At 38.2% G+C, this 24037-nt stretch overlaps 1 protein-coding gene and 1 pseudogene across 3 annotated transcripts in view; both read left to right on the top strand.

The window, feature by feature from the left end:
• LOC141370039 (divergent paired-related homeobox-like) overlaps positions 1–1640 on the top strand; it is a 2069-nt pseudogene extending 429 nt beyond the window's left edge.
• INO80 (INO80 complex ATPase subunit) overlaps positions 1–24037 on the top strand; it is a 133004-nt gene that overhangs the window by 38412 nt on the left and 70555 nt on the right. For all 3 annotated transcript variants that reach the window (XM_025883691.2, XM_025883689.2, XM_073876822.1), the window contains exons 8-17: positions 7066–7119; positions 8125–8328; positions 10133–10328; positions 11389–11456; positions 12485–12694; positions 13140–13220; positions 14039–14134; positions 22155–22214; positions 22647–22789; positions 23934–24018. In XM_025883691.2, the coding sequence (XP_025739476.1) occupies positions 7066–7119; positions 8125–8328; positions 10133–10328; positions 11389–11456; positions 12485–12694; positions 13140–13220; positions 14039–14134; positions 22155–22214; positions 22647–22789; positions 23934–24018 (1197 nt within the window). The remainder of the gene's footprint in view (positions 1–7065; positions 7120–8124; positions 8329–10132; positions 10329–11388; positions 11457–12484; positions 12695–13139; positions 13221–14038; positions 14135–22154; positions 22215–22646; positions 22790–23933; positions 24019–24037) is intronic.

Genomic DNA, 24037 nt, shown 5'->3' with positions numbered 1-24037 from the left:
AAAAAATGTGAATGATGCAAGAGAAAGATGTATAAGCACTCTTTTAATTTGTTTGGTTTTGATAACATTTTATTTTGATATAATTTCAAATTTGAAAATTTTAGGAATTGTGTGAGGAGTATCCATATACCCTTTACTCAGTTACTCACCAGTTGTTTGCATTTTACTTAATTAATTGCCTTATAAATTGTGTGCAATCCTAATAGAAAAATGAACAGAATATTTTCTGAATTTAGAAAAGTTGATACTAGGGGCTCCTGGGTGGCTCAGTCATTAAGCGTCTGCCTTTGGCTTAGGTCATGATCCCAGGGTACTGGGATCGAGCCCCATATCAGGCTCCCTGCTCTGCGGGAAGCCTGCTTCTCCCTCTCCCACTCCCCCTGCTTATGTTCCCTCTCTCACTGTGTTTCTCTCTGTCAAATAAATAAATAAAATCTTTAAAAAAAAAAAAAAGTTGATACTAACCTCAAGAAAAAAGTCAGTGTGTAAGAATTGCTGGAGAAACTGAAAAAGCACCATCAAACATTAAAATACACTATAAATCTCTATAATTAAAACAATGTATTACTGGCACATGAATAAGCAAATAGAACAGCAGAGTAGACTAATGCACTTTTTAATAAATCATGCTGGAACAACTAGGTAGCCTTTGGAAAAAGATAAAATTAGATGTTTCTCACACATATACTCTGAACGTATTAGGGTTCTCAATGTAAAAAATGAAACCATACAAAGACTAGAAGAAAGCTATTACATTCTTCTTTAACCTTTGCATAGGAAAAGTTTCTATGTGTGACCCAGAGGCAATGAAAGAAAACATTAGTAAATTTGACTAAATACAAATAAATTTTTTCATGACAAAAGATAACTGATGAAGTGGGAAAAATTATTTACATTGTATATCACAGTCAAAGGGCTATTATCACTAATATATTGAAAACTCTTAAAAATTGAAGGATACTTTTGACACAGGACCAGAGATTGGGGACACATTTTGATCTTAGGATATCAGGTGCAGGAGACCTTCCTAAAGTAACTTTTGAGAGGGCTTTTAGTCATCACCAACTACCCTTGGAACTTCTGAGGCTGCAGCAGCAAATGCAGATTTAAAGGAAAGCACCAGAAGCATTCACAAAGGAAACAATAATGTTCACTGAGAAACAATTGGCAGATTTGGAGTTCTTGTCCAGGAAGAACCCATACCCTGCTCCCCATGGCAGTAAGTTTATTTAGCACCTCTTTCAAAAAGAAATGGCCTCAAAACTGGAGATACATCCCACAGTACTGCAGGTTTGGTTCAAGAACCACAGAGCAAAACTCAAGAAAGCCAAACAACAGCAATTAGCTGGGATGGAAGTTAAGACCAGCTCTTCCAAGAGAAATACAGATGCGCCTCCAGGATCCCCTGATGGTGCCTACCTGCTTCCCTGCTTTATAAAGATCGTCTGATACCTTCCTTCCAACTCAGCATATGCTCCAATTTTAAGACTCTCCCAGACCATTCTGTTGGCTACAAAATAGTCCATTTTGGCTGCTGCCAAGATCCTAACATCTCCCTTTGTCCCACTATAGAATCTCAAATTCTTTCCACAAGCTTCACTGCCAATTCTTTTTGTTCTTCATCTCCATAAAGAACTTAATGAGAGAAGCCAGACACAAAAGATCACACATTGTAATGATTTGCAATGATTCCCATACAAGAGGCAGATATGAGATCTACACAACATGGATGCATTTAAAAAACATGCTCTGTGAAAGAAAAAAGACACAGAAGTACCTGTGTGGTAAAACTGAGTGGAAAGAGGCGCTAAATAAACTTATTGCAATGGGGATATTTCATGTTGTAATTCGGATGGCAGTAACCTGCATGTATAAATTCATCCAAAGACACAGAACTGTAATACTATATTATGTACACCACAAAAAACAATCATGTGACAGGTTGGAGGTGTCAGCTAATGCCATCGCGGTAATCATTCTGCAATATATAAATGTATCATATCAACACATTGTACACCTTACTCTTGCACAATGTTGTGTGACAACTGTATCTCAGGAAAGCTGGAGAAAATTTTTAAATTATATCTCAATAAATATATACAATGAGAAAAAGAATTCAGGGACAAAGGACCAGAAATTCAGTAGACAAATAAAATGACATGAATAGAAATTGACAAAAGAAAGATATAAAAATGGCCCTTGGGGTGCCTGGGTGGCTCAGTCAGTATAGCAGCTGCCTTTGGCTCGTGTCATGATCCCAAGGTCCTGGGATCAAGCTTCACATCGGGCTCCTTGCTCAGCGGGAAGCCTGCTTCATCTCCCTCTGCCTGCTGCTCCCCGTTTGTGCTCGCTCTCTGTGTGTGTGTCAAATAAATAAATGCAATCTTAAAAAAGAAAAAATGGCCCTCAAACATTAAAAGGTTTAAAGTCTCTCGTAATTAGAGTAATCTAAATTAAAATAATACCTAGATACCATTTTGTACTTATCACAGGGCCAAAAATTTTAAAATATGATAACATTCTGTTAAGGAGGCTGTTGGGAAACAGACATTTTCATACATTGCTGCTAGGAATGCAAATTTGAGAGAACTGTTCTGGAGGGCAAGTTGGCAATACCTAACAATCTCCATATGCACTTAACCTTTCAAACCAGCATTTCTGCTTCTAGAAATTATCCTGAGGCTTTATCTCCAGCAATACAAAAATACATGTAAACAAAGTTACTCATTCCAGCTTTATTGTTATTATTTTAAAGTTTATTTATTTATAATCTCTACACCCAACGTGGGGCTTGAATTCACAATCCCAAGATCAAGAGTAGCAAGCTCCACTGAGCCAGCCAGGTGCCTCACAACATTATTTTTAATTGCAAAATAAAGTAAACAACTTAAATGCCTATATGTGGGACTTGAACTCTGGTAGATCTACACAGTGGATTATTATGCTGTAGTTAAAAAGAAATAATGGAGACCTTTCTGAGATGATATGGAGTAATTTCTAAGATGTACTGTTAAGTGAGAAAAGCAAACAAAAACAGGTATCTATAATATTTACCTTTCATATAAGCAAAACAGGAATACAAGAAAATACACAAATAAATCCTCATTCATGCAAAAGAAATTCAAGAAGGATAAACCAGAAATCAAAGTGTTGATTTCTTATAGGGGGCAGGTGGGGAAAATGTAGAAAGAGGGGAATGGACAGGTTAGCAGGAATGAGGGGGCAGTCTTCAAGTACATTTTTTTATATATAGGACTGCCTTTCAGAATCCTAGTAATGTGTCATATACTCCTCACATACCCCTATAATAAACCCATTAAAACCAACCAGGATGTGGGTGAAGAAGGAGGTTGAGGGGATATGTGGGCAAAGTGGAATAAAGACAGGGGTAAATGCTTAACTGCATTAGAAATGAGTAATATAATCAAGTTGCAGAGAGTGGGAAAAGAAAAGGTCTCATTGAAGTAACTGAGGAAATCAGTATTTTGACTGCATATGTAATGCTGAAGACCAAAAGAACTATACATAAGTGCTATGATTGACATAGTCCTAAGTGTTTCTTACAAAGGAATGGGTTAGTAATTTTGGAACTACTTTAAATGCATACTAGAATTGAACAAATAAATAAATCTGTTGTAGTTGACAGCCAGTTTGTCACTGTTGGGAATGCTAAAGTGAAGTCCTTGAAATTTGATTGGAATCTGAGCTATCAGTATGAATTCATGTTTCTATACACACACACATACACACACACACACACACACAGATAGATATGTACAGAAATATAGTTGTGTGTGTATGCATAGGTTAGTATGCATATATACTTATTTTCTAGCTCTGTTTGCTGAGAGTGCCTAGAGACAGACCCGGTAACAATGAGGATATGTTGTGCCCAGGTCTTGATTTCTAAACACCTTTTATTCTTTAATAAAAGGAACCAGAGCTCCTTGGATAAGTAGTTTATTCCAGAACTTGGCAGGGAAAATACAAGATGAGCCTTAAACATCTTGGAGTGCCAGAAAGTAAGGAAGTGCTTGAAGAAAGATGAGTGTGGGGGATTGTCAGAACAACACAGGAGCAGCCTAAAGGAGCTCCTCATGGTCAAAGTTAGAATAATTGAGCACCAAAATTGATAATGATAATAATGGGGCTCCTGGGTGGCTCAGTTGGTTAAGCATCTTTTCTTGATTTCGGATTAGGTCTTGATCTCAGGGTTTTGAGTTCAAGTCCTGAATTGGCCCCCTGCTGGGCATGGAGCCTACTTTAAAAAAGAAAAAAAAAAGATAATACTGAATTTTAACATATAGATTAAAAGAAATACCTGTGAGTCCATACTGTTTTAAATAAATAAGCAAATAGTTAAGGTAGAAGGAACAGCTCTTCCTTGCAATAGAATTCCAGTTAATGAGTGCAGAAGGAAGGAAGGAAGTAGAGAACCATCATTACACAAATACCACAGTGATAATTGTTGCAGACTGGATCCATTGATGAAGACTGTAATTAGAGGATGAAGGTTAGAGGAGAAATAATTTGTAAGCATACATATTAGCACAGAAAGAAAGGTAGTAACTTTCGTGATGATAATTGGCAGAATCTACCTTACCCAAATGATCTAAGTAGTCACTAGTAATAAAATTTTGACATTGTGAACTTGATGTGATGCATAGAGAATAACACATCATTTCTGTGGTATTCTTGCCAGGATGTATGATGTCATTCCAATCATGAGAAAATACCAGAAAATCACAAATTTTGGGACATTCTGCAGAGTAACTGATTGGTGCCTTTCAAAAGTGTTGAGGACATGAGAGAAAGATTGAAGAAATGTAACATACAGGAAGAGACTAAGGAGAAAAGCAACTAAATACAGGGGATCCTGTTACAGGATGTTGGAACAGGAAGAGAATTTTAGTGGAAAAAGTGTTGACATTCAAATAAGACTTGTAATTTAATTAATATTTTACCAGTGTTATTTTCCTTTCTTAGTAATTGTATTCTAGTTATATAAGATGCTAAAACTAGGGAAAGCAGCAGGAGGGATGTAAGGAAACTATTATTTTTTGCAACTTTTCTGTAAGTAAATTAGTTCAAAACAAGAAGTTTTAAAATGATATGGCAAGAATAATGCAAGGAACTGCCATGTAACTTTTATTCATATTTAGCGATTGTTTGCTTCCTTTGCTTTTGTTATATAAATGCATACTTTTTTTCTTCCCCGTTTTGAAGATTAGTTTGACACTTTGTACTGAACTTCTTTGTAATAGTTCAATGTGTGTTTCTTAAGAAAAAGGACATTCTCTCATAGAACAACAGTGCAGTTATAAAAATTATTATCTGGTCCACAGACCATACTCAGATTTCTCATCAGTTGTCTCTGTAATGTCCTTTATAGGGCCTTTTTTTTTTCTTTTTTTTTTTATTCAATCCAGGATCCAGTCTAGGACTCCGTGTTTCATTTAGTTGTCACATCTCTTTAATCTCTTTTAAATCTGACACAGTGTTCTTTCATGACATTTTTATTTTTGAATAGTATACCCCTGTTATTTTGTACACTGTTTCTGAATTTGAGTTCATGAGATTCTTAGATTTGGTTTATGCATTTTGGGCAGGATTACCAAAGAAGTGACATATCCTTCTTGGTATGACATATTAGGAGGCACAGGACACATCTGTCCCAGTATGATGATAATAGCTTTGATCACTTGGTGTGTTGGTGCTTCTCTACCATACAATGACCGTTTTTCTCCCCATGCCAATTAGTGAGTATTTTTGGAGAGAAAGTTTAGATAGGAACATTCTTGTTGGGAGACGTTATGGGGAAACCCTCTTTGTACCTGGTGAAGAGGCTTCAAAATGATGCCCTTGCGGGGCACCTGGCTGGCTCATTGTGTAGAGCATGTGACTCTTAATCTCAGGATTGTGCGTTCAAGCTTCACATTGGGTGTAGAGATTAAAAAAAATAAAAAATTTTTTTAAATGATGCACTTCTGATCAGGAATTCAATAGAAATATTTGAGATTCTTTTTTTTTTTAACATTTTATTTATTTATTTGACAGAGAGAGACACAGTGAGAGAGGGAACACAAGCAGGGGGAATGGGAGAGGGAGAAGCAGGCTTCCCACTGAGCAGGGAGCCCGATGCAGGGCTCGATCCCAGAACCCTGGGATCATGACCCAAGCCAAAGGCAGATGCGCCTAACAACTAAGCCACCCAGGTGCCCCAGTATTTGAGATTCTTGTCTTTAAAGTGGCAATAGCTGCTTAAGCATTAGTAAAAGAAAGTTTTTTATAAAAGGTCTAAAAATTCCCATAAGCAGACAGTCTGAGGTGGGAATTTTATAGAAATGGCGTTTGGGCCGTCTGTAACTTCGCACCCACTGTTTCTTCAGAATTAGGGGGTTGAGTTCTTTAACAGTCAGAGAGTCACTCAGCTGTGCCTATGCTGTCTTCTCCCATGTCAAGTGGATCATTGGGGGAAATCAGGTTTCTTTATTGAGGTTTTTGTTTTATAACTGAATTGGAAGACAATAAGTAGCTTGTGACTGGTTTGTTGGCTGCTGAGTCATCTTGTGTTAGGTCTGCCTTGGAATTTTTTGTTTGAGAAGATGAAGCTTAAGTGTTGGCAGAAATTAATATTAGCAGCAGGTTTGTCCTGGTTGGAGGACAGAATCACAGATTGGGAGGCTAGTTTACCTCTCCTAACAATTTCTGTGTGTGAGTGACTACTTTCTCAGCTTCTTTGCAGATTGGCTCTGGAAAGCAGTGTGTTTTAGTCAGGATGGTGTATGTTGGGTATGGTGTTATATTTTCCTAGTCCACTTCAAGCCTTAAATCTAGCTTAAATTCTTTCCAAAAGGATGCAGAAGACTCTATTTAAGGCAGCCACAGGACTAGCTTATTCTTCTTAATACTGCTTCAGTAGCTTTGTGTGTGTTTCTAAGTTGGTGCGTTTGGATGACTTTAATTTTTTTAACTCTTGAGGAGTTGAATAAAAGACATTGTCAGTCTACATAATCTTATTTGAAAAGGACTCCTAAATGAAATAATTGTTTTTAAATATTTTAGGCCAACAAGCAGAAAGCTTCAGCTCGTAACCTGTTTCTCACCAATAGCCGAAAGGTAAATTATAGTTTTCTATTTCCCATTTTATATTATGCTGGAACATATTTATATTTGCTGCTCTTGTTTCTTGTGACCTGTTGATAATGAATCTAGTAATATCTAAGAGAATTTCTAAATGTTCTCCATTTAATTTTTTAAGTTTTATTTTGTTATGTTAGTCACCATACATTACATCATTAGTTTTTGATGTAGTGTTCCATGATTCATTGTTTGCGTGTAACACCCAATGCTCCATTCAATACGTGCCCTCCTTAATACCCATCACCAGGCTAACCCATCCCCCTCCCCCCAAAATGCTCAGTTTGTTTCTCAGAGTCCATAGTCTCTCATCGCCATTTATTTTAAAAATAAAATGCTCTTCCTTACATTTCTGATATTTGAACCTTTTTGGATGAGACCATAGTGTGCTCTGATTCCTTAGGCAGATCATGGAAGCTTCCTGTGCTCAGTCTCTTTAAGAAATGATAATGTTAATATCAATACCCTCCTTTAGAGGGAAGTAGCACAAACTTCCTTTGAAAGCTGTGAGATCAGATGAGGTAATGTTTTTAGTTCTGTTTCCCTGGGCTGGTCACTCATCCTTGGTTTCCTCATCTGTAAAATGAGGATGTTGATACTACCAACTTCATAGAGGTTTTGTGAAGAATAAATTAGTTTAATATATGTTAGGCTTAGAGTGAAGCCTAGCATTAATGACTGTTACTATTAATATGTGTGATAATACTTTGTAACTTCCCAGCACATCTTAGATCATTATGTGTTTTTTTCCCATCTTCTAAGGCAGTATGTGTATAGATTTCTCATTCCATGTATTACCTCAGGGTCTGGGTCTGGGTCACAGTACTGTGCATGGACTTTAATCACGTTGAGGGAGAAAGAGATGTGGCCATAGGAAGACTGTGTGCACTGAACAGACTGAGGAATGCTGTGGTGTAGAGCTCAGGGAGAACTGGCCCTGGTGTTGGGTCTTCTCCTTTGTGAGACTGTTATTGTCACCTGCAGCTTGCCCACCAGTGCATGAAGGAGGTGCGTCGAGCTGCCTTGCAGGCCCAAAAGAACTGTAAGGAGACCTTGCCTCGTGCCCGCCGCCTCACCAAGGAGATGCTTCTGTACTGGAAGAAGTATGAGAAGGTGGAGAAGGAACATCGCAAGCGTGCAGAGAAGGAGGCCTTGGAGCAGCGGAAGTTGGATGAGGAAATGCGGGAGGTAAGACAGTAGTATAAAATTTTGAAACCCTGATTGCTGCAGCCATATCCATAGGTCGGTGTGTACTACACAAATGACAAATTAATCAATGAAATCATTGAAAAAGGGTTTTAAGACATAAGTTTGAGGATAGTAACTTTAGTCCGATAAACCGATTCTGTTTTTATCCTTTCATTTAGGCCCTCTCTCTGGCCTTCACCTCTCTTTTTCTATGCCAAGTTTTTCTGTTCTTTGTAGCCTTATTCCTCTGTATATTTCTGGAGGACCAAAAAAAGGAAAAAGAAGAGGGATGAACGAAAGAAAAAGAAAACCGCTTACAGCTTATTTTGGCTTCGTTCCAGGTACTGGCTGCAGTTTCTTCCTTGTTGGAAGAGCAGGGCTGGCTGCCAAATTTAGGGCCAGATAGGAACAATAGACAACTAGTCCAGTTTTGAGACCCATCCCCCACCTGCTTCACTGGTTTAACTTTCAGCCAGTGCTCTTCTAAGTTTGATGTCAGCTGATGTAGGTGAGTAGATTGTTCAGGGAAGCAAGAGGAGAGAGTAGGAGAACAAAATCATTGTGTTGCCGTGGGCAAACTAGTTGGGATGTGTGGAAGGAAAGTTGAGGCCTGGAGGAAGGGAATCGGGATTGGTTAAGGTTTGCTCTCAGGCCTGGGTAGTGCTCCGTCACAGCAGAGCTGTGGCTGTTTCTGGGCTCTTGATCTTCCGTCCTTTATCTCATGCCTTTGAGGATGAATATGGATTTTGCCCAGTTCTAAGTCCCCTGGGTAACGTTTATCTTCACATGCAAGATAAACATATTAGTGTGTTAGGACGCATCTGATGCTATCCGGAATACTTTCTGAATTCAGAGGCATTTGAGAGTTGGTCACAGATCCTCAAGTTTTGCAAGCAGCCTGATTTATAGTCTAGGTTTGTGAGACATTCTCTCAGTTTTGTTGATAGTTAACCAATGAGTTTCCTTCTTGGTTATGTCTATGTTTTTCTGCGATCTTTTGAAATAAAACTATTTGTGATGAAACTTTATTGTTCCTTTAATTTACCTTGTTCATTTGAACGCATAGTGGTTGACTTTTTTAAGGTTAAAGGAGATACTACTTTTTTGTTTTAATTTGGAAAGGTTTTCTTGATAATACACTAGCTTTGCTGACATAGTAAACAAACACCTGTATCCATTATGAAAAATAACTCCATTTTCTGTTAAAACCGTGTTTCAGATTTCCTTCTCATTTGAATCTCGCTCAAGTACTGTAAAATCTTAGAGAGCATAGTTTTATGTAGCATACTTTAGGACTGGTCTCCTTTCTTGGCTAACTTCCTTATTATGTTTTTATTTTTCATTTGAGGTATTGGATCAAGGATAAATCAGTTTTATTATAAAATAGTTAATGCAAAGCAGTGACTAAGTATATGTGTGTGTGCACTTGATCAGTGTACAGATCAACTATACACTGTTTTAGGAGCGTTTTCTTCCTTTGATTGGCTTCTCCTACATGGACTTTCAGAATAATTCATAGCTCCTAGTCACTTATTTTGACTTTTGGTGATGAAGATCTTTTCACATGTTTACATTTTTAAGATATAAGTAAAAGCTATTCTTTGCTTTTAGTACCACTGACTTGGTTATAATAAAATTGTGCATTAGCAATTAACTACCTTTCTAAAGGTAAAGAATTTGTAAAAGAATTATATGCAAACTATATATAGATTTGGTGAATTCTGTTGATCACCAAATCAACAGAATTGATGTGATGTGATTGATGATTTGACTATTTAGTGAAAATAACTTTCTTCCCTTTTAGGCCAAGAGGCAACAGCGAAAACTGAACTTCCTAATCACCCAAACAGAGTTGTATGCCCATTTCATGAGTCGCAAACGAGACATGGGTCATGATGGAATTCAGGAAGAAATTCTAAGGAAACTGGAAGACAGTTCTACCCAAAGACAAATTGACATTGGTGGAGGGGTGGTAGTTAACATCACACAGGAGGATTATGGTGAGTCCTGAATCAAGACATAGAGGAAGTGGGTACCCTCCATTTTTTTATATCTAAGGTTATACACGTGATTAGTTCTTGTAAGTTTTGTCTTGATTGATAGGTAATGATTAGTAAAGGGGAATTTATTGCACTGGAGTAGGGAAAGTATGAATAAAACAAACATACAAAATAACTTTTAAAGAATTTGAAAAGGAAAGGGTGTGTTTATATGATCTTGTAAGTTTGGGAATATTTTATATGTTTTGATTTATTAGTAGAAATAGAGAATATTATATCAGAAGAATTCAGTGAAATGTCTAGCAGAGAAAATCATCTGTCACATAACAAGATTCTTGGTTACAACAAGGCAGGCATGAGAAAGAGACTGTTCAGTTGTATTTTTTTTTTAAGAGATATTATTTATTTGAGAGAGAGAGAATGGGTGGAGGAAGAGAGAGAAGAACAAGCAGACTCCTTGCTCAGGGCTCAGAGGACTCTGAGATCACGACCTGAGCCACCCAGGCGCCCCTCAGTTGTGGCCTTTTTGTGACCATAAAGGGAGGGAGGAATTGGGGTGAAATTTGAATAGTGATCAAGATCACGTTGAGCTCAGAATAAAAAGAATGAGTATGCTTGCAAGGATCTTGGGGTTTACACATGTCTGGATTTCTTCTTTGGGAATAGTTTCACCCAGCAGAAATCTATCACAATTTTGAATCCCCACTGTTTTGCTTTGCTTTGCTTTGCTTTGTCATTGCTTTGTGCAAGACATCGCCAGGATTGGGCGATGAGCGTAGTCTCCTGAGTATTGCCCTCCTGGCCCATCTGGCTGAGGTGGGTAGATGCAGTTTCTCTGAGCTGGCTTCAGCTACTGGAGATCATGGCAGCCCTCTGCGTTCATAGCCACTTCTGGGTCCTTACCTCTGTCATGTAATTTGAACCTTTCTGCTCTCTCACTCTCTGTGAGCTTAGGGATGAGTAAATTGGGGGAGTTAGGGATTGACAATGTTGGTGTGAGTTGCATCTTTGAAGGAGATCAGTTAATGACGTGTGATAATCTCTAAGTTTTCCTTTTCAGATAGTAACCATTTCAAAGCTCAGGCCCTGAAGAATGCTGAGAATGCTTATCATATTCATCAAGCTCGGGTGAGTCTTAAAATGAAAAGAAACTGTAAGGGGCTCCAGAAATGCCCTACAACCTTTCACTTGGGTGGTCTTCCTTTAGTCTTACTCATTTTTCAATTAAAAGCATTGGCAGATGTGTACATATGTGATTGTGTTGGGTGCAGGTTGTGATTCTATTTAGAAAAGTAGGCATAATTGAGAAAGGGTGGAAAATGAGCATTCACTTGTCTAAGCTTTAGGAGTGTGTTGATTGAAACTAGGACAGTTGACCTGTTTTTTTGTCATCTTGAGTAATCATGGGCAATATAGTGTGAAATGCATCATGGTTGTTTAGTGGAAAAGACCACAGTGGTGTTTGTTAAGAGAGCTGTATCATTGCCTTAAGAATACTGCTATATTAGGACCTTCTTTCACCTTAATAATAACTTGCTAATTCTTGATATAGTGGTATTTCATGAAATCGGAAGAAAACTGCAGTTAGATTAAATTAAGTAAAAGTAAGTAAAGAATATACTGCATAGGAACTCCATGTAACAGCATCCAAGTCAGGATAAACTTGACCTTCTCCCCAAAACAAATTTTATATCAGATTTTTAACACATTCCTTGATGAAGCAAGTAGTCATGTAATATGGTTTATAGTCGTATAATATGTGTGCTCATCAAAAGCATATTCTTAATATAATTGCTAGATTAATTTTTAAATATTAGTAATATTTCATATATTGTGGGGGTTTTTTTTTTTGAGAGAGAGTGAGAGAACATGAGCAGGAGGAGGGGCAGAGGGAGGAACAGGGTCCCGGCTAGGCAGGGAGCCCAGGGCAGAGCTCAATCCCAGGACCCTGGGATCATGACCTGAGCCCAAGGCAGCTGCTTAATGACTGAGCCACCCAGGCGCCCCTCATATATTGTGCTTTATACATAATACATTACATAATATTATCAGAAATTTTGTTCCAGTTATCACAGAGTAGATATACTGTCATTATGAACTTTATTTGAATTTCATTTTTTCCCTCATATTTTTCTTCTGACGTTTTTATTTTCCAGACAAGGTCATTTGATGAAGATGCAAAAGAAAGTCGAGCAGCTGCCCTTCGGGCAGCAAACAAGTCTGGCACTGGGTTTGGGGAGAGTTACAGCCTGGCAAACCCATCTATCCGGGCTGGGGAAGATATTCCACAGCCTACAATTTTTAATGGCAAATTAAAAGGCTATCAGCTGAAAGGCATGAATTGGTTGGCTAATCTCTATGAACAGGTGAATTTTAGAACTATGCCATACCCTTATGTGTTTTCCTAAAATCATTGGTTCAGTGTATCGTGAAATGAGCACAAGACAATGTTTTAAATTTCATCCTTTTGAAATGCTTTATCCTCTGACAAGAGTCAGAAAGATGTTTTTATATTTTTAACCTGAAATTTTATTGGAGAATATTTGTATCACATACATAGTTTTAGGTGGTCTTGGTAAACCTGATTGGTTTTTTGCCTGGATTAAATTTGCTGAAAAACTGCCTCAGGTACCATGATTCATAGTTGTAGCTATGGAGTTGGCAAAAGGAATCATTGCAGCAGTGCGTAATAGCGCTGAAATGGTATTTCTAGTCAGTCTTGACAGTTTGATTAGTTCTTTGGGACAGTAGGTTGAATCCTGTGTGATGGAATGTGAGAGGTTATTGACTATGTGTATTTTTTTTTCCCAGGGCATTAATGGCATTCTTGCAGATGAAATGGGCCTTGGTAAAACAGTGCAGAGTATTGCCCTCCTGGCCCATCTGGCTGAGGTGGGTAGATGCAGTCTTTCTATCTTTCGCACTCTAGATTCTGGGGTGAGAATCAGCCATTATCCAGTACTATGCTGGGCTTTGGAGCATATGAGGACAGTAGGACTTAACTCCTTGCCTTCAAGATCATTAAAGGGTGACATGGTGTGATGAAGTATTTTGGTTTGCGAGACTAGAATAGTTACTGAGAATGTGTGGTTTGACATATTGCCCCCCTCCCCTGTCCAGAGCCAGTCACACAGTGGCAAAGACATTGTACTTAGTTAGACCAGGAGACCCAGGTTCACATCTGAACTCTGTGTTGACTATAAACAATGTAAACTTGGGCAATTCATCTAACCTCTTTTGTTCTGGCTTCACTTTAATTCTCTGAGGGTTAGTTTCTACTTCTGCAGAGTGGGGATAATATCTACTTTGTAGGAATTCTGTGAGAATTAAATGAGAAAATATATGTAGAAACATTTTGAAAAAAGCAAAAGCTCCAAAATCGTTATGATCATCTCGTATAAGGCAAAGCAATATTTATAAGTCAGGATATTGTTAAGTGCTTTGTGAATGATAGAAATTAGGACCTATAGGTGGTGGGGGTGGGAGTAATTGCTTGGTATTTTGTCTCAAGGTTTCTCTGAGCAAATTCCTTGCCTGTGTTATTATTAACATAGGGTATTATTACTGAGTATGGAGATGTAGGAGCTAGGCACCATTTCTCTTGTTATAATGTAGTCTTTATTCTTAAACTGCTCTCATCATTGATTATAATTTTGAACTAAATATCTTCAGTTTTCCTTCAGTTAGCTGACCCAGTTTTTGTCTTTCAGAGAGAGAACATCTGGGGACCTTTCTTAATAATTTCACCGGCTTCTACACTTAACAATTGGCACCAGGAATTTACTAGATTTGTTCCTAAATTTAAGGTAAAAATCAATCCAACAAAAATTTCTGTTGCTCTTTAAAATAAACTTCCTGACTTTTCTTTTGCCGCCTGCCTTATTCAGTTGCTCTAAGAGTTTTGAGTCTCTTGCATTTTTCCCAAGATACTTGAAATACATTCCCTTTAAAAGTTACTGATGGGTGGGGTGCCTGGGTGGCTCAGTCAGTTAGGCATCCAGCTCTTGATTTTGGCTCGGGTCATAATCTCAGGGTCCTGGGCTCCATGCTCAGTGAGGAGTGTGCTTGAGATTCTCCCTCTCCTTTTCACCCCTCCCTCTGCACGTGCACACACTTTCTCTCTCTCTTTCTCGTCCACGTGCATGGTCTCTCGCTAAAATAAATATTTATCTTTTAAAAAAAAGTTACTGGGGGGAGGCCTGGGTAGCTCAGTCGGTTAAGCTCTGCCTTCGGCTCAGGTCATGATCCCAGGGTTCTGGGATCGAGTCCCACATTGGGCTCCGTGCTCAGCAGGAAACCTGCTTCTCCCTCTGCCTGCTGCTCCCCCTGCTTGTGCTCTCTCTGACAAATAAATAAATAAAACCTTTTAATTAAAAAAAAAAAAAAGTTACTGGGTGCCTGGATGGCTCAATTGGTTAAGCATCTGCTTTCGGCTCAGGTCATGATTCTGGGGTCTTGGGATTGAGCCCCGTGTCAGGCTCCCTGCTTAGCAGAAGCCTTCTTCTCCCTCTCCCTCTGCTATTCCCTCTGCTACTCCCCATTTGTGTTCTGTCTCTCTCTCTCTCAAATAAATACATAAAATCTTAAAAAAAAAAAAAAAGTTACTGATGGAAGCATAAGAGAGCATATTACATCCTTATGTTTCATAATTGAGAAAGCCAAAGTCCAATTTGAATGATTTGCTGCATTAGCCACATGGATTAATATTTTTGGTCAGACTGCCATAGTAGAAAATATCTACATTACTGGCTTACCAGAGATTTTGGCAAATCGTATTATCACGGCACATAACACATAATTTATGGCATTGTTGTCCCCCCCATATTCATAAATAATTCATTTTCATGATACTCTAAAGTCAGATCTTTAGTCCTAGTCCAGATTATGTCTAAGGTAGATAATAAGAAAGTTGATTTTAACTAATACAGAGGAAAAGAAGTGAGATTGAGGTTGGAAGTGATCAGCAGGGAAGTATGTTGCACTAGGTTGGGTAAGATGTGGGTAAGATTTATTAAATAGGGTTTAATTGTGGAAAGTTATTGGGATGTAAGAAAGAATGGATAGGATTTATTATATTGCAAATAAAAATGGTGAAATCAGTTAAATATGTGTTCTGTCCCTAAGGTAATATAATGATGATGAAGTTCCATGGTAAGAAGGATTTTATGGAGATTCTATATCGAGTTAGTGTTATGATCTCCCTGATTTAGGGTCTCCATAATACATGGGTTCCATGCAGTTTAAAGGGCACAGGATAGAGTGGAGGTGGGAGTCAGATGTTTTCTTGCTTACATTTTGTAAGGAATAAGGACACGTCTGAGATATTCCATTTTGGGATACCTTTGTGGCTGTGGCCCCACCATTGTGGCTGAATTGTAGATTTAGAAACTGTTTACAAGGCACATTAAGTGTATAGCTTTTAACTTTACGGACTCATTTTTAAATTTCTAAGATGAGATTCTAAGGCAGTTTGTTGAATATTTTCTCTAGAATTCTTTGCCAGTTGGAATATGGAGCTGCCATATTTTTTCTCTGTTCATTCATTTTTGCTTTCATTTCCAGTACATGTTGAGCAATTAGGAAGTTGAAAAATTAAGTCTTAAAATTTTCCACCAAGCCACTTGAATTTTCTGTATTAACTTCACTGACCATTAGATGGCAATGTAGTACTGTTTAATGTCCTTGATACCTCCTTTGATTTTTGTGCCTGTGCCTGGAACTGAGTGCTCATTTGCATGTTGAGCTTACTTTTGTTATTCTAGGGGGTCAGTAAAAATGGCCTGTGGGCGTATTCCAGTTGCCACTTTCATTTGTCCTGTTTTGTTTAAATTGTAATAAAATACACATACATAGGGAGAACACCTGGCTGGCTCAGTCAATAGAGCATCCAGCTAGATTTCAGGGTCCTGAGTTCAAGCCCCACATTGGGTGTAGAGATTACTTTAAAAAAAATAAAAATAAAAAAACTCACACACATCAAAAAATGTCTAAAATGTCACATTTAAAGTGTGTAATTTACTAGTATTAAGTACATTTCCAGTGTGGTGCAATGATTGATGCTGTCTGGTTGCAGAATTTTTTCATCATCCCAAACAGAAACCTCTTCCCCATTAAGCAGTCGCTTCCTATTCAATCCCTTTCCCTCCAGCCCCTGGCTACCACAAGTCTCCTTCTCTGGATTTGCTTATTCTGGGTATTTCATCTAACTGGAATCATTATAAGGTGGCCTTTTATGTCTGACTTCTTTTCACATAGCATAATATTTTCATGTTTCAGCATGTGTCAGCATGTCATTCCTTTTTATGACTGAATAATATTTCATTATCTGGACACGCTATATTTTGTTTATCCATTTATCTCTCAACGGTATTTGGGTTTCCACCTTTTGGCTCTTGTTAATAGTACTGTTACGAACATTCATGTACAGGTTATCATTTGAACACCCATCCATTCTTTTGGTATATACTTCGGAGTAGAATTGCTAAGTCATTCTGTATTTAACTTATTGAGGAATCTGCCGCCTGTTTTTTTGTACAGCTTGCAAACTAAAAATAGTTTTCATGTTTTTAAACTGTTGATTTAAAAAGTAATATTTCATAACAAATGGTATATGAAATTTAAATGCGTATATGTTGAAAGACAACCACACTCTTCTGTTTAAGTGTTATTTATGGTTGCATTCTCACTACAACAGCTGAGTTGAGTAGTTGTGACAGAGATCATATTGCTTGCAAAGCTGAAAATATTTATCATTTGCCTGTTGACAGAAAAGATTTGATGACCTCTGCTCTTGATTTATTGTTCCTATTGCCATTACTCCTTTAGATTGTCGGGAATGTGTTCACTTCCGTGCAGAACATAGTTAAATGTCTTAGACTCTGCTTAGATTTATAGTTAGTGTGCATTCAAAAGATATTTAGGGACGCCTGGGTGGCTCAGTTGGTTAAGCGACTGCCTTCGGCTCAGGTCATGATCCTGGAGTCCTGGGATCGAGTCCCGCATCGGGCTCCCTGCTGAGCAGGGAGTCTGCTTCTCCCTCTGACCCTCTTCCCTCTCGTGCTCTCTATCTCTCATTCTCTCTCTCTCAAATAAATAAATAAAATCTTTAAAAAAAAAAAAAGATATTTAGATCTATGATGATAATATCTGAAAGTTCATTTGATTTGGCAGGTATCTGAGTAGCATTTGTTTTATGATTCTAGTATGACCAATGTCTCTTTCTCTTTTTTCCCAAGAAATATGGTTTATATTTTTTTATAGTTAATGTTCCATTTTCATTCCTGAAATTGGCTATTTTCTGTGTTTTCTATTTCATTCATTTCTGCTCTCTTTTGTTATTGTCTACTTTTTGTGTACTTTTTTCTTTTTCTAACATCTCAGGATGGAGCTTAGATTGTTGATTTTTCCAGTAAGTGTATTTAAGGGTATTAATTGCTTTCTACACATGACTATAGCCATCCAAAGGTTTGATGTGCCACATTTGCATTATTCTTTAATTCAAAATAATTTCTAGCTTCTATTTCAAGTTCCTGTTTGATTCATGGCTTATTTAAGAGTGGTTCTTGGGGGCGCCTGCTCAGCGGGGAGCCTGCTTCTCTGTCTGCCTGCCCCTCCTCTTGCTTGTGTGCATTCGCACTCTCTGCCAAGTGAATAAATAAAATCTTTAATAAAAAAAAAAAAAAGAGTGGTTCTTGAGGCGCCTGGCTGGCTCAGTCAGTAGACTATGTGACTCTTGATCTCTAGGTTGTGAGTTCAAGCCCCACATTGGTGTGGGGCCTACTTAAATAAATTAGTGTAGTTCTTAATTTCGAAACAGAGGATGATTTTCTGGGTATCTTGTTACTAATTTACAGCTTAAATCTACTGTGGTAGGAAAACAGGCTTTTTATGATTTTAATCCTTTGAAATTTTTTGAACTTTTCTTTTATGTTTCACTATATAAATGTCTTGTATCGGGCGCCTGGGTGGCTCAGTTGGTTAAGCGACTGCCTTCGGCTCAGGTCATGATCCTGGAGTCCCGGGATCGAGTCCCGCATCGGGCTCCCTGCTCGGCAGGGAGTCTGCTTCTCCCTCTGACCCTCTTCCCTCTCGTGCTTTCTATCTTTCATTCTCTCTCTCTCTCTCTCTCGAATAAATAAATAAAATCTTTAAAAAAAAAAAAATAAATGAGTTTAAAAAAAAATAAATAAATGTCTTGTATCTCTTTGCAGATATTAGGCATTATGCAGTTGTTGAGTGCAGCGTTGTATATATGTTGATTGGGTCAGGTGTATTTCAGCTCCTCTGTATCTTTACTGACTTTTTTGTCTGCCTGTCCAAATACTAATTGAAAGAAGTATGTTAAAATTTACCACAGGGGTGCCTGGGTGGCTCCTTCGGTTAAGCGTCTGGCTTTGGCTGGGGTCATGATCTCAACCTGCTTGTCCCTCTGCCCCTGCCTCTGCCCCTCCCCCTGCTTGTGCACTCTCTCTCTCTCAAATAATAAATAAAAATTTAAAAAATTACCACAATTAAGGATATATCCATTTCTGTTTTCTTCTGTCCATTTTGCTTTATATTTTGAGGTTGTGAGTTGTATACAAATTTACAATTATTTTTACCTTCCTGATAAATCAAACCTTTTATTATGAAATTCCTCTCATTAAGACTTTTTGCCTAATGCCTGTTTTCTCTGGCATTAAATAGACTAGCTTTCTTCTGGTTTTTATGTGGTATCTTTTTCTTTTACGTTTAACCATTCTGTTAACATTTAAGGTTTTTTCTTGCCTTTGTTTATAATTCTATTTATTTTTATTTTTTAATGACTCTATTTATTTGACCGAGAGGGAGATCACAAGTAGGCAGGCAGGCAGAGGGAGAGGGGAGAGGGAGAAGCAGGCTCCCTGATGAGCAGGGAGCCTTGTGGGGGGCTCGGATCCCGGGACGCTGGGATCATGACCTGAGCCGAAGGCAGACGCTCAACCGACTGAGGCACTCAGGCGCCCCATAATTATGTTGACTTTTAATGTAGTTATTGATAACATGGATTTTAAATCTGCCTTGCTGTTTGTTTTCTACTTCTTTCCTTCTACTTCTGTAACTTTCCTTTTTGTCCTTTCTTGTGTCCTGTGGATTGATTAGATTTTACTACTCTTTTTCATTCCTTCTTAGCTTGCTAATTATATATTCATTTTATTCTTTAGTAGATACCCAGGAGAATACCCAAGAGTCAAGGAACATGCATCCTTGACTTTTTAAAAAGTGTAATATAAATTAATACTGTTACTGCTTTCATACAAAGGCTTTAGTATACTTTTTTTCTTTTTCTTAGAGAGAAAGCATAGAGAGAGCCGGTGAGCAGGATGGGGTGGAGGCAGAGGAAGAGGGAGAGAGAGAATCCTAAGCAGGCTCCACAACCCTGAGATCATGACTTGAGCCCAAATCAGAGTTGGACTCTTAACTAGCTGAGCCACCCAGGTGCCAGTATACTTTAACTACATTCGTCTTCTGAAGACTTAACATGCTGCTGCTGTTGTTGTTTTAAAGATTTTATTTATTTGGAAAAAAAAAAAAGATTTTATTTATTTGAGAGAGAGAGACTTGCTGTTGTTTTTGTATATATTTTCTCTTCTAAGCCTCACAAAGCATTATTATTATCTATACATTTTAAATTTATTTACATACATTCATATTACCTATTCACTATTTTCATTGATCTTCATTTCTTCCTGTATATTTATACTTCACTGTGACTGAGATTTTTCAAAACAACAAAAAACATCAAGCTACAGATCCAGGAAGCACTTTGAAAGAAAATGACACCTAGAGACAGCACAGAAAAAGTGCTGAATTTTACATTCTTTTGTTTCACCATGCTTTAGTCTAAATATTTCCTTTTGACCTATCTTCTGTTTCACGAATTTTCTTCTAAATTTTTCTTTTTTTTTTGTTTTTTAAGATTTTAAAATTTTTATTTATTTAACAGAAAGAGAGACAGCAAGAGAGGAAACACAGCAGAGGGAGAGAGAGGGGGAGAAGCAGGCCTCCCGCTGAGCAGGGAGCCTCATGCGGGGCTTGATCCCAGGACCCTAGGATCATGACCTGAGCTGAAAGGCAGACGCTTAACGACTGAGCCACCCAGATGCCCCATGTTTCACTGAGCTGCATCTAATCTGTCATTAAACCCATGATTGAATTCTCAATTTTAGTTTTTGTATTTTCAGTTCTAAAGAACTCCCTTTGGTACTTTATAATTTCTAGTATACCACTGAAATTCCCAAGCTTATCTTTTAATTCCAGGAACAAGTCAGCATCTTCTTTTTTTTTTTTTTTTAAGATTTTATTTATTTATTTGAGAGAGAGAATGAGAGACAGAGAGCATGAGAGGGAATAGGGTCGGAGGGTCAGAGGGAGAAGCAGACCCCCCGCTGAGCGGGGACCCCCCCCCCCCCGATGTGGGACTCAATCCCAGGATTCCAGGATCATGACCTGAGCCGAAGGCAGTTGCTTAACCAACTGAGCCACCCAGGCGCCCCAAGTCAGCATCTTCTTAAAAAGTCCATTTCTGATATTTTTATCATCTGAGTCTCCTCTGGATTTATTTCCTGTATCTGTTTTTCCTGTTAATTTTCAGTCGTGGGGTCTAGTCTTTCCATATGTCTGGGGGTTTTTTTTATTGGTTTTGTTTATTTGTGTTTTTATTGTATACCAGACATTATATAGGAAAAATTCTAGAGACAATTGTGGGCTCTGTTTTCTTCTTCTTCCAGAGAGGATTATATGTGTTCTGGGTTGGTGGTGTTTGTTTTGTTTTGTTTTTGGCCTGTAGTAATTTGGTGGGGCCGGGTTGGAGGGGGGTGTACTAATAAATCCAAAGTCCCCACCTTAATCTTGTCAGGAATTGAGATGATTCAAAGCTGGGATTCAGTACTTGTTAAGGCACATCTATGTGTAGTTGACCTTTATTGCCTATGGGCATGTATCCTGTGATTCCCGGTGGGGGGTTATCATAATCCTTCGCCTTGAACTCCAGTTTTTGTTGTGTAGGCCCTGCATCTCTTAAAAAAAGCCGGCGGGGGGGGGGGGGGGGGGGGACGCCTGGGTGGTGCAGTCGTTAAGCGTTAAGCGTCTGCCTTGGGCTCAGGTCATGGTCCAAGGGCTCTGCGATCTAGCCCCACAACAGGCTCCCTGCTCGGTGGGAAGCCTACTTCTCCCTCTCCCACTCCCCCTGCTTGTGTTCCCTCTCTCACTGTGTTTCTGTCAAATAAATAAATAAAATCTTTAAAAAAAAAATTCTCTGCTCAATTTCTTAGTTTTTCAGTTAGAACTTTTGGGAAAGATCAACACCTTTAGGAAAGACACGTACCAGGTGTCAGACTTTACTTTCTGGACGGACTTTGTTTTCTGGATCTTGGCTCTGTAATTCTCCTCTGCCACGGTAGCTTTCTGATGCCTTCTCATAAATGTTTTCTGTGGGGGGGGGTTGTTTTTTAAGATTTTATTTATTTATTTGACAGAGAGAGACACAGCGAGAGAGGGAGCACAAGCAGGGGGAGTGGGAGAGGGAGAAGCAGGCTTCCCGCAGAGCAGGGAGCCCGATGCAGGGCTCGATCCCAGGACCCTGGGATCATGACCTGAGCCAAAGGCAGACGCTTAACGACTGAGTCACCCTGGCGCCCCTCTGTGTGTGTGTTTTAATTAAGTCAGCAGGAAGAGTACTAGTGGCAGTGACAGAAGAATTCCTATATTCATTCTTTAGGTTCTTTTAAAATCATTCTGAATAACATTTGTGATGGTACTTTTAAGATTACAAGTAGGAAATAATCTGTATGATGGTCCTTTTTCCAGGTGCTACCATATTGGGGAAATCCTCATGATAGAAAAGTTATCAGGAGGTTCTGGAGTCAGGTAACTTTCAGCTTATTGCATATACACATACGCCCGTGTATATACACACACTTACATATGCAGTCATTTCTCCATTTTATTTGAGTAAGTTCTGGTGTATAAAATCTTACATATATTTCTAGACACTAGACAAGTGCACTTTTTTTTTTCTATAACACTTTTCCCGTTATAGACAATCAGTTGGACTTAAAAGTCCAGGATTAAGTAAGAACTCTTAAGTAAGCTAAAGACTAATGTTTAACATGATCTGTAATTAAGGTGAGTACTTTAAAAACAGTTATGGTTTAATTCACTGCACATCTACAACGTGGGAGAAGCACATCTTCAGTAGGACTATGTTAAACTTCTTAGCTTTAGAAAATAAAATCCATTCCTCATTATCTTATGAATTATTGGGTATCTATTTCCATTCTTCCCTTCTTATATTTACAGAAGACCCTCTACACTCAGGATGCCCCCTTCCATGTGGTTATCACCAGCTACCAGCTGGTGGTGCAGGATGTAAAGTATTTCCAGCGTGTCAAGTGGCAATACATGGTATTGGATGAGGCTCAGGCACTCAAGAGTAGTTCCAGGTAACATGATTAATAGACACCAAACTCTGTAGACTAAGACTGTATAGATATATAGATATAGGATATAGACTTATGATATATGTATACACACAGATGAATAAAGATCAGAGAGGTTTCCAAACATGGCATGATGTGGTCTTTGCATATGCCATGTATCTGACCAGAAGGCAAAAATTCCCTTTTGCATTTTATATGGAATACAAATATTAATGTTTAGAATACAAGGGATTTTCTTAACTTCTCTTTCTCTACTCAATATTTATTGCATCTTAATAGATCTTTGTTCTTCAAGGAACATTTTTGTGGGAGAAGGCTTGTCTGCCCTTTGATTCAGGAATTATTTTGAACAGGAGATCTTAGTAGGAAGTAGAATATTACATTATATAGATTGTAGGTTCTGTCTGTTTTATGCAGGTTGTCCTAGTCCCTGATTGGTTATTAGAGCCCCAAGATCTTTTTATTGGAAGTTACATGTTTAAAATATTATATTACCTTCAAAGTAACAGACTGAATAGTAAGTCATTGCTTGACATTAAAGGGTTACTCAGTGGTATTAAATGTTGCATTGAGGGCATTTTTATTAACTCTTGGTGAGCCCATAAGACTTTCTTAGAGTTCCATTTTAACTGACAAGATGGATGGTACATTCTGTCCTCTGACGGACATTACTTCATATTATACTCTTTTGAAGTAGGACATGCTTACTGCTGGGAGCAATACCCTGATTTTGCGTTTTCTTCTCACACCTTTCCCCTTTCTCCATTGATCTCTCTCAACTCACACTGGAAGCACAGAGATTAAGAATTGTAAAGCTTTTTACTACAGATACTACCTTATAATTAAAAAGCTTGTGTCAACAAAACTGACCAAAGGTAGTAGAGCACTTTGTTAAGCCAGAAAGGATCCTACTCTGCCCATTTGAGGGCTGTTTTTTCTAAATCCTAATACCATGTTTTTAGTATACAGGAGTCATTTTCTGTCCTCAGCTTTGTTGAATAACATTTTTCAATGTGTACAGCGGTGGAGTACTTGATTCTGGGTGTTTGGAATTTTTTTGGAAAGCATTTTTAGAAATACAGGGTCTTACTAGGGTGAAGAAATATTTACTGCTAACTTGGAATTTGTAATTCATTTTACTGAACAGTGTTCGTTGGAAGATTCTCTTGCAGTTCCAGTGTCGGAATCGGCTTTTGCTAACTGGGACCCCAATTCAGAACACCATGGCAGAGGTAGGCATTAGTAAAGGCT

This window comes from Callorhinus ursinus, unplaced genomic scaffold, assembly GCF_003265705.2.
Source record: "Callorhinus ursinus isolate GAN/ISIS: 27379988/994484 unplaced genomic scaffold, GSC_fseal_2.0 scaffold25, whole genome shotgun sequence".
NCBI lineage: Eukaryota > Metazoa > Chordata > Mammalia > Carnivora > Otariidae > Callorhinus > Callorhinus ursinus.
The sequence above is the reverse complement of the archived record's forward strand: the minus strand, read 5'-3'. Positions and strand labels throughout refer to the sequence as shown.